This window comes from Chrysemys picta, chromosome 7 (genome assembly GCF_011386835.1).
Source record: "Chrysemys picta bellii isolate R12L10 chromosome 7, ASM1138683v2, whole genome shotgun sequence".
Taxonomy (NCBI): Eukaryota; Metazoa; Chordata; order Testudines; family Emydidae; genus Chrysemys; species Chrysemys picta.
This window is the reverse complement of record NC_088797.1, coordinates 56,490,491-56,500,920: the sequence shown is the minus strand read 5'-3', so window position 1 is coordinate 56,500,920 and position 10,430 is coordinate 56,490,491. Positions and strand designations below refer to the sequence as shown.

Sequence of the window (10,430 nt, the reverse complement as noted above, 5' to 3'; positions counted from 1 at the left end):
CTTTCTTCGGGGTGAGCCCCATAGGGAATGGAAATAAAGCTTTCGGTGGTTTTAAAATGGTCTGGCAGGAGAGGTGCCCTACCACATCCCCCTCACACCAGGTGGACATTAGCATCCCCGGCATGGGGGAACTAGGCTCCCGGCACCTGAGGCCCCGCCCGGGACAACCAGGGCCCCTCCGGTCGCCAGTGCCACCCACGTGCGCAGAAGTATGTGACAGCCGTGTCTGTGCGCAAGCGCTATGCTCCCGCGCCTGCGCAGTAGGGAGCAGGGGCGGGGCCACGCTTGGCGAGTTCGGGGGAACGCGGAAGCGGCCGGGATTTGTCTATCGGAGGGGGGCCTGTCGTCATGGCAACCGCCGCCGCTGCCGAGGGTCCGCCGGAGGCCCGGGTGCAAGTAGCCAAACGTAAGGGAGAGGCCGCGGGGAGCCTAAGACCCGCGACCCCTCCCCGCGACCCCGCCCCAAGCTGGGGGCCTGGAGCTGTGACTCCCGGGTGCCGCGCTGCTAATGTGCCCCCACCTCCCAAGGGGGCCCTGGGCCCAGCTGGCCCCCAGCCCCTGAGCGGAGCCCCTGGCAAGCTGTTGCTGTTGCCCTAGCAGGGGTCTCAGGGGTTCGGCCTCTGCCCAGGAGACCCCGCAGAGCTGGGGTCTGGTCCCCCCGCACACCCCAGGCTACTAGAGGGGCCAGAGCGCCCATCCCAAAGGGACCCGCATTTGTCCATTGGCCTTAGTGACTCCTGGGGCGGGAACGGGGCACCCCCCAGAGCTCTCAGTTCACCCGTCACCTGTGGCAGGTGTGAGCCAACCGGGTGGCATCGCTCTGTGGCCAAAAGACCAGGGTCTCCATCCCCTAACTGAGCAGGGGTTGTTTCAACGGTGATGGGCTGCGGTGCTGGCTTGGCTGATTGTCCTTCACTAGGCTGAGTTAGTCTTATTCCCCACACGCCGCGCACCCAGTCATACATAATGTTAAACCTTCCAGAAGTGGGTGATGGCACCAGTCTTCTGTCACAGACAGCTGGTGCTGTTTCTCTCTGTGTCTCACATGTGACTTGCTGCAGCCTTTATTTGGCAAATATTCCTTGCTTACAATGACACTGAGAAGGATGAAGCATCAAGAGGGAGAGGAAAATGTCTTCACTTAGATGGGCAGCCTATGGTTTTGTCATGAAAAGCTATTCCAGGCTAATAAGACTATCAGTTCTTCGCAGAAGGAACTGATGCTTACTACGGTAACCATTTATATAGCATGCAAATTATCATCACACTATTCCAAACATAGAGTAAGTCTGGTTCCCTGCTCCAAAATGCATATTGCCTATGGGCTTGATCCTGCAGTATGCCAAGCTCTTCCAGGAGTTGCTAAGTGCCCTCAGCCCCTAGGTAAATCAGGTGGAGTTATGGGTGCTTGGGCATATCTCAGAATCAAGCCTTGTAAAGAAAATACAAGCAAATACAGAGCAGAAGAAAACAACTCCAATGAAGCAGTGGAGAGATTATTTGTGGGAAGAACAGAAGGAATGTTACAAAGGGATTTGAAGGAGAAGAAAAAGTTTAGTGGACAGGACTGGGGGACTGTTGCAGCACCTTCTGAAGGGGACATAGAGAACAGTTCTCAATCAGTGATCAAAGATGAAAAAAAATGACAGTAGGCACAGCCAATAGAAATGATCAAACTCAAAGATCTTTCCTGAAATCATTGTCTTCACATCATCTAATCTTTGCCAAGGTTAATTTTTGCCTTTGTAATAATAAGGTAAACTGGAGAGGCTGTTAAATCAACTTTATGCTATTTTACAGATAACTTTGTGGGTTAATTGTTTATTAATCTAAAATGTACACCCTATGTTGAAAATAAATGTAACAAAAAGATCTGTGTTGTTTTTACAATCTTTTGTGAACTTCAGTATTTGACTAATTTTCCCTTACCTCTGTACTGTTCATTTATAACCTGATTAGAGGATCCTGCTGTGGAGACAGCGGAGGAAGCTAAGGAACCAGCAGAAGCAGATATCAATGAGCTTTGTAAGGATATGTTTAACAAAATGGCCACTTACTTAACAGGTGAACTGACAGGTAAGGCAAACTGTGAAACTAACAAACCTGGCTAGCATGGAGATAAACTGTTTAAAAAAGGAAATATGCTGCTTAGTGTTTTAGGGCTTGTCTACACAGGGACACTCAGGAAAAGTAATCCGAATTAATTAAGGTGTGAATTAAAAGGGGATTAGTTAAACTGCATTCAGCCCCTGTGTGGGCAGAATTAAAGTGGCCTTAATATAATTTGGTGGTTTTATGTACACAAGCAATTAGACCATGGCAAGCTGGGATGTGAATCCACCTTGCACTAGCCTGCCCCAATCTAACTGTCCACATGCACCCTGCTGATGTGCATTAATAGTTCATTAATGTTCTTTGAGCTAGTCCCATTTCAAAGAGGACGAGATCAAAGTGCTCTAGCGAACTGTTAACGCATGTCAGCTGTCAGCGGGGTCACACGGGCAGTTAGATGGCTGCCACTTGGATCATGTGTTGAGATAGAATATCAGAGCATCTGAATGAAAAGCTAAAGAGGACCCCAGATTGATGTGCCTTTTTATCTTTCAAAAAGTTTTTAGTGCGGTACTGAATCAGGTTAACTATTTCTTCTTCTGAGAGCTTGTCTGTACGAACACTTAATTTGTGGCAAGGTGAGGTGTAAATCTATTTCTCTGTAGCCTGCCATGCACTAAGTGCCTGTATGGACACTGCTGCCACGTGCTAAAAGTTCCCTAGTGTGCTTTAATCTATTCCCTAACTCTGTACGCATCTATGCTAAAATGTAGCTCCTACTGATGTAACTCGCCCACTTCACCGACTTAATAACTCCACCTCCACTAGAGGCATAGTGCTTAGGTCGATGTAGTTAGGTCGATGCAGTGTCAGTGTAGACACTGCGTTGCTTACATCGACTGTTGCTGCCTTTCAAAAGCTATCCCACAATGCCCCATGCTGACAGTCAAATCGGTACAAGCGCTCCTGGTGAGGACGTGCACTGCCAACACAAGGAGCATAGTGTGGACATGCAAAAGCGATTTAATTACTGCGGTGGCTGTATGTCGACATAATTTAGGTCCACTTAATACTGTAATGTAGACTGGTCCTAAGTGTTCACATAGACAAGCCCTCAGTGGGGAGGGAACAGATGTAGAGCAAGAGGGACCTATAAACATGCTGTAGCTTCATGACTGGACCAAAGCTGACTTTGGAACTGAGCTGGGCTGCCATTCCCCTGTGGCAAGTATAACTGACCTCCATAGGTGGGGGAAGTAAAGGCCATGTAATGGAACCACAGCTGTCCCCTTTAAGAACAGCAGGAAGCTGCAGCAAAGACTACCTGGGAAGGGCTCCTGCAGGGAAGACTGAAATCAAGGAGGTCACCCCAACTAGGAGTAGCCTGCTAAGGCAGGAAAAAAACCCTGACATCAGGGGAGTTTGGAAGTCAAAGCTAGAAGGCTGAGCTCCAGCTAGGTGAAGCCTGAGAGTGGTCACGGAATGGGGACACAGCTCCAGGAAAGAGGGCTGGGGATTCCCTAGCTAAGGGGAAGAGAGACACTGAACTGGGGTTGGGGCCTGAAGTGCCAGTGTGTACCGAGAGGACTGAATAAATTGGACTCAAGAAGGGGAGTGCTTACATTACCTTTGGACTAGGGGTGTGGAATTTATTTAAGAAGCCCCTGAAGCAGGAGTGACAGAGACAGGTGCCATGAAATGATCTTTGACAACAAGGGGGTGCTCAGTTGGCGGCTCCCTGTTATAGGGATCTCTACAGCTGCTCCATGTTACTGAATGGAACAAGTACTGTGTGTATGCGGCAGAGCCAACATCCCATGAAGCATGCTGAAATGGGTTACTGTTCTCATTAGCTGCAGTTGAGAGAATAGAAATTGCTGGTTCAGGGTGTTGGCTCTGTAGCACCGACAACTTTATGTAAATTGCATTTGTGCTAAAGTTGTTAAGCCACAAATAGCCTGGTGGCATGTTGTTGGCAAGCTACCCATTTTGTCCAAAGTATATCACATCAGCAGACTTTGAAAGAACCTTTGTCATTTCATACTGCCTGTGGCCCTGACTCAGTAAGGCACTTAAACACCTCTGTCTATCTTAGGGACTTAACTGGCCCCCATTCCTGTAGTATCTGAGCACCTCACTATTTTTTTTTTATTTTCCTCCCAGGACCCATGTGAGGTTAGGTAGCTATTATCCCCATTTTGCAACTAGGGAATTGAAACGTAGAGAGACTAAGTGACTTGCTTAATGTCGTATAGGAAGTTCATGGCAGAGCAGGGACCCCGATCCCCCGAGTCCTAGGCTAATGCTCTAACTACTGGACCATCCTTCCTTTCTAATGGTGCTCTGTTAAATCAAAGCCTATATGCGAACCAACAGAGGTAGGGTTAACACAGAAGTCTTACCTCTTATGTTTTCCAACTTTTTTCAGCTTAATGTTTCTCTTATTATTTTTCTCTACAAAAATGCAAAACCAAAAACAGTGTAATGAGCTGGCTGGTGTCTTAAGCCCTGATCCTGCAGGCTGTTGCATTCAGTTTAGGGTAACCAGATAGCAACTGTGAAAAAACGGGATGGGGGTCGGGGGTAATAGATACCTATATAAGAAAAAGTCCCAAAAAACGGGACATCTGGTCACCCTAATTCAGGCAGACCACCATCCCCATATGAAGCCCCATTGACTTCTGTGGGGCTTTGTGTTCCTGCATGCAGATCAACTTTCAGGATCAAGACCTTTAGCTTTGTAAATAGAAACTTTTGTCTGCCAGAATGATTGGTATTGTAGATGTGTATAAAATAAGCCCATGTTTTTTACTGAATATGCTACATATTTATTCTTGAGTCCATCTGATATTCCAATCTGCAACATTTGATCTCATTGTTTTTAGGGAGCATCTTGCTAAGAGCCATATTATTGAATGAGATATTCTAAGCTATGTTCAGCTGTCACCTTGAACTCTTCAGCTCTGAACAGTGCGCACGTAGATTCCAAACTCTGCTAGTTGTTTTTATAAAGGTGTAAATATTTTCTTTTTTCTAAAGCCACCAGTGAAGACTACAAACTCCTGGAAAACATGAACAAGCTGACTAGCTTGAAATATCTGGAAATGAAAGATATTGCTGTAAACATTAGTCGAAACCTGAAGGACCTAAATCAAAAATGTAAGTAAAAACGAGTCAGGAATGACTCTAGTAAATGGATGTTACACAGTAAACGAAGCGTCTAGGGGCCTATAGTTCAAATTCCCATTAACTTTCGAAGGAGAGAAGACTCTGTAAAGGCTGTATGTGCCTAGAATATGTGATAAGTGTAGAATAAGTTTCATTTGAAGCTGATGGTTAAATGAATGGAGCTCTCTGAATAGTACTAATCCTCCTCCCTTTGCTTTTGTATGGGAGACGAAGGATGGTTTTGTGATAAATTAGCAGAAGTGAAGCCAGGAACCCTGGGTTGTATTCCCAGCTCTGTCAGAGTCCCACTGTGGCGTTGGGCAGGTTAGTGTCTGATCCAACTTAAAGTCAATGGAAAGACTTCACTAACTTTGAGGGAGAGTTTGTTCAGGTCCATAAGCTGTGTCCATCACTGTCCCCATCTGTACATTAGGGACAATAATATTTATCTACATCAACAGTGGCATGGGGATAAAGAGGTTTAATCCACCAAAATACTTTGCCCTTCCTTGGTATTATTGTCTCAACTAGTTATTTTAGCTGCTTAGATTATGCACAGGAGAAGGTAAAGGAAAAAATGGAAGATGTGATTAGGTTAAATAGTGATTTGTAACCTAAAGGAAACTGTTCTAGCCATATTGGCGCTTTGTGTCATCATTGTTAGTGCCCTACCAAATTCATGGTCCATTTCATGGGCATAGGATTTTTAAAATACTATTTCATGATTTCAGCTATTTAAATCTGAAATATCACAGTGTTGTAATTGTGGGGTCCTGACCCAAAAAGGAGTTGTGTGGGGGTCACAAGGTTATTGTAAGGGGGGTGTGGTATTGCCACCCTTACTTCAGAGCTGGGCTCCCAGCCACCAAATGCTCTCCAGCTGCCCAGCTCTGAAGGCAGAGCCGTCACCAGCAGCAGCACAGAAGTAAGGATGGCATGGTATGGTATTGCCACCCTTACTTCTGCGCTGCTGCCTGCGGAGCTGGGTCCTCAGTCAGCAGCTGCCATTCTCCGGTCGCCCAGCTCTGAAGGTAGCAGCACAGAAGTAAGGGTGGCATGGTATGGCATTGCCACCCTTACTTCTCTGCTGCTACTGGCAGGGCACTGCCTTCAGAGCTGGGCGATTGGCCAACAGCTGCTGCTCTCTGGCCACCCAGCTCTGAAGGCAGCGGAGAAACAAGGGTGGCAATACCATGATCCCCCCTAAAATAACCTTGTGACCCCCCCGCAACTCCCTTTTGGGTCATGACCCCCAATTTGAGGAACTCTGATCTCCTCAGTGAAATCAGTATATAGTTTAGGGTAAAAATACACAAAAGGCCAGATTTCACAATCTGACTCGTTTTTCATGGCCATGAATTTGGTAGGTCCCTAATCATTGTGAATATCCTGGCCCAGAATCAGTGTTCCCTCTAATTTTTTACATCCATGTGCAGAATGAATTTTATGTGCACCAATATGAGGTGATGTGTGACACATCACCTCCATATTGGTGCACATAACAAAATTCATGTGGTGGGGCCAAGGGGTTTGGAATGTGGGAGGGGGCTTAGGGCTGGGGCACGTGGGAGGGGGTGAGGGCTCTGGGATGAGGCTGGGGATGAGGGGTTTGGGAGGGGGCTCGGGGCAGAGGGTTGGAGTGCAGGGGGGTATGGGCTTGGGTGGGGCCAGGGATGAGGGGTTTGGGGTGCAGGCTGCCCAGGGACTATGGTGGGAAGAGAGAGGACTCCCCCCAGCCCTCTCTTGCCACAGCAACTCATGGCCGGGGGAGAGGCACCTCTCCCCACCATGGCAACTCCATACTGGGGCACCTCTCCCTGCCACAGACCTGAGCCCCTCCGCTGGGCTTAATAGACAGCTGCACATCTTAGAGCGAACTTAGCCCAGGATATGTATTTATCTACCTTTTGGAGAGTCCTCAATTTTTTTTTTTAATTCAGTACCTGTTTCTGTAAGAGTGAAAGTTTCTTTCTAAGATTGAGATGACTTTCTAGAAAGTGTTAGTGGATCTTCAAAATCTGTATTTGTGTAACTGTCAGTTATATACCTTCCATCACAGCTATGGGTTATGGCAATGAAATGTACATGTGATCTTGTTTTCCAAACACCGTAAAACTTTGCAATTCAACATCACTACAGATAATGAATCAATTCTGCTTGATTACTGCTGAAAGCTGGAGATTTCTAGGATTTACATGCAAAATTGGTGATAAACATTGTGCAGCTGTCTGTCTTGTATACAATTTATAAAGCTATATACTATAGGTAATAAAATGCCTGTACAGTGAGTGAAGTAAATAGATTCTTCTTTCATTCTCATAACTGGGCTACATACTTAGTATATTTGCTTTCAGCTGATTAGAAACTGATTAAGAGTTTAAAAAGATACTTGTATTGATTTAATTCTCACTGTATTTTTTTTGGTGGTGAGTTTGAGAATAGTTAGATTTTTAAGTATAAAATAAAAATTTAACTCTAGACACTTGTTCTTTTTGTCATCCGTAAAATATACTGACCAAACAATGTCCTGCGAAGCTCTTTGTTTCAGCTCTGAACTGTTCCCTCTCAGTGAATTAGTAAGAATTGATTGGTCTGGTTTTCCTCCCTTTTTTAAGATGCTGGTCTTCAGCCGTATCTGGAACAAATCAACCTAATCGAAGAGCAAGTGGCAGCTCTTGAGCAGGCAGCCTACAAGCTGGATGCCTATTCGAAAAAGCTTGGTAACCATGTTCCTGTATTGTTACTATTGAGCAGGATAGCCTATTGTACAATGTACCCAGAAGAAGCCAGGAGTAATTTTCATAGAGATTTAACTAGTCTGTGTTGGAACTCTGAAAATGCAGTATGTGATTGTTCTCCTTTCAGGAAACTGGGTAATAGAAATATACTGGGAAGAGCAAGAAGGGTATTATAACTTGGGTATATTAGAAGTAGCAGGCTTTATGAGAAGGCTGACTATAATGTGGGTAGTGTTCCAATATAATTATTAACACCACCTGATTCTGCAAGGCATTCAGGTATCTGGTGCCTAAAGATGCAGATAGGTCCTCTTAAAAATTTCACCTAAGTAGGTTAAGTGCATAAATCCCATTGATTTCCATGGGAGTTAGGTACTGAGTGGTATTTTTAAAAGCACCTGTTTGCAACTATAGGTGCCTAAATACCTTTGAAAAACTGTCTCAAGTGCCTCTGGTCACTCTGAAGTCAAGGGGAATCTAGACTACGCATCAGCTTACAGGATTGGAGCCTTTAGTCCTCCTCTCAGTTCTAACAACCATTCTGCTTTTCTTCTGCAGAAGCAAAGTACAAAAAACTGGAGAAACGATGAAATTCTACAACAAAAAGGATGCTTTTTCCTAAGATACGAGAATTGGGTCATGACTCAGATTGACTTGTCAAATTCCTAAGGTTTGAACTGCACCAAACATACAAGCTATTATTCTGGAAGAGCCGTGTAGCCAGGGGGATGCCTTGGCTAAGGACTTGAGTGTAGCAGACATCAGACTAGTAATGTTGCTGTGTGTCTATTCCTTCTGAGGCTAGAAAACCTTCTCTTTTCTCAGAAGCCTGTTCTTTTACTGCCTCTATTATTGAGCTGTAGTCAAAAGCTGAAATCTACTCTGAGCTCTTATGAGTTGCCATAAGATAGTGTTCACATTTAATACTTCCTAAGCTCCATATGTCCTATGGCCTTGTAGAAAATTTCCTCCATAGCCTACCACTATATTCTCCTCTACAGCTGTAGCACCTGAAATTCCCCTTGTTCCACTGCTTCCTTTTCCGCACTTAGAGCCCTGTGTCTAGTATAAATATTCTTTCCATCTGTACTGTCTAAAGATCTGTTTTCAGAGGTGTGAGCATTGTTTTGGATCCTCTTAAATTTGTCTTGGTATCCAGATTTCCTGTTGAGAGGGGAATAATAGTTATAGCTTTACAGTTAAACTTTTCTCTCTCGCAAATGTCTTGAAACTAACTCAGATTGTGTTTCTGAGAACTGGTTTCTCATGCTTTATGCAAGTTTATCCTGTTAAAGTAGCTGAGAACAGAAGCATCTAACAGTCATTTTGATTTAGAGATCACAGGAGAAGATGATATTTAAGACTAATTCTGTACTTTAATGAAATTCTTTGGAAGTTGATTAAATTAAGCTAAGCTACATTTGGAAAAAGGCACTTATTCTGGAATAAGTGCCAATTTATCCCAGAATAACTCCATGTGTAGACAAGCCTTAAATAAATGTGTAATGGGCTAGAAAAGCTAAGATCTTGCATTATGAAAACAAGTGGTGATTCATGATCAGTTTCACTGAGATATTTCCCAATACTAGAAGAATGTATCTTGTCTAAATGAGTTGTATAGACCTCTCTGCAAGTTATGGTACTTCTTATTTGCCTTTTAGTTATCTAAAAAGCAAACTTTCAATGGATGGGACACCGTTAATATTTATGGTGTCACTGCTACATAGTGTAGGTATGAGATAGGAACCAAAGACTCATTATCTGAAAATAAGTGGTTACATTTGTAACAATGGGATATGAACATTACAAGTAAAAGCCAGATCTATCAATTCATGAGTTTTAGTGAGGTGGTATTGGAGGGCAGACTAAGCTTCAGGACAAAAAGAGAATGCCCACACAGAATCAAAAGAGGGGCTAACTATAACAAACTTGTCTTTCTACTACATTTATCAATTTCTTGTTGCACTTCTCCCTTTAGAATATTTGATCCTTGGTCTTCTACATGTACCCCATTAAGGAGAATTAAGTTGTATTCAGTTTATAACTAATCGAAGGGTTGTGGACTTAGCACAATCAGGTCTCAGGCTCTGGTGTGCTACCCTAAGATGATATACTAGAAGAGCATTTCCCCAACCTTAGCTGAGTATTTCCCATAGGGAAAAATGAGCATTTCACTGTAGTTATTACAGCTGGATTTCTTTATATATGATAAAAAAGGTTGACACTTAATCTTGAGCATTATTTTTTTTTTTAAACAAATAAGCTTTCAGATTAGGAACTGAATGCTGAAGTTTGCCCTGAAGGTGTTTCAGGTTGAGGGAGAAGCTTGCTTTCTGGATGAACAGTGAGCAGCAGTAGTGGACGCTTTGTTATAGCAGCACTGTAAATGAAAGCGTACACACCCTACAAAGCATGTGGACAAAGGGGGATCTACTGGGTATAGTGTACTTAGATTTTCAGAAAGCCTTTGAC

The 10,430-nt window shown here is 44.2% G+C and overlaps 1 protein-coding gene across 1 annotated transcript; it reads left to right on the top strand.

The window, feature by feature from the left end:
* The first annotated feature begins 246 nt into the window (after window positions 1-246).
* BLOC1S2 (biogenesis of lysosomal organelles complex 1 subunit 2) lies at window positions 247-10,187 on the top strand. Its single transcript, XM_005285552.4, has 5 exons — window positions 247-406; window positions 1,960-2,076; window positions 5,092-5,211; window positions 7,836-7,940; window positions 8,517-10,187. Exons 1-5 carry the CDS (start codon window positions 349-351, stop codon window positions 8,546-8,548), a joined length of 432 nt encoding a protein of 143 aa, XP_005285609.1. The 5' UTR covers window positions 247-348; the 3' UTR covers window positions 8,549-10,187.
* Window positions 10,188-10,430: the final 243 nt, after the last annotated feature.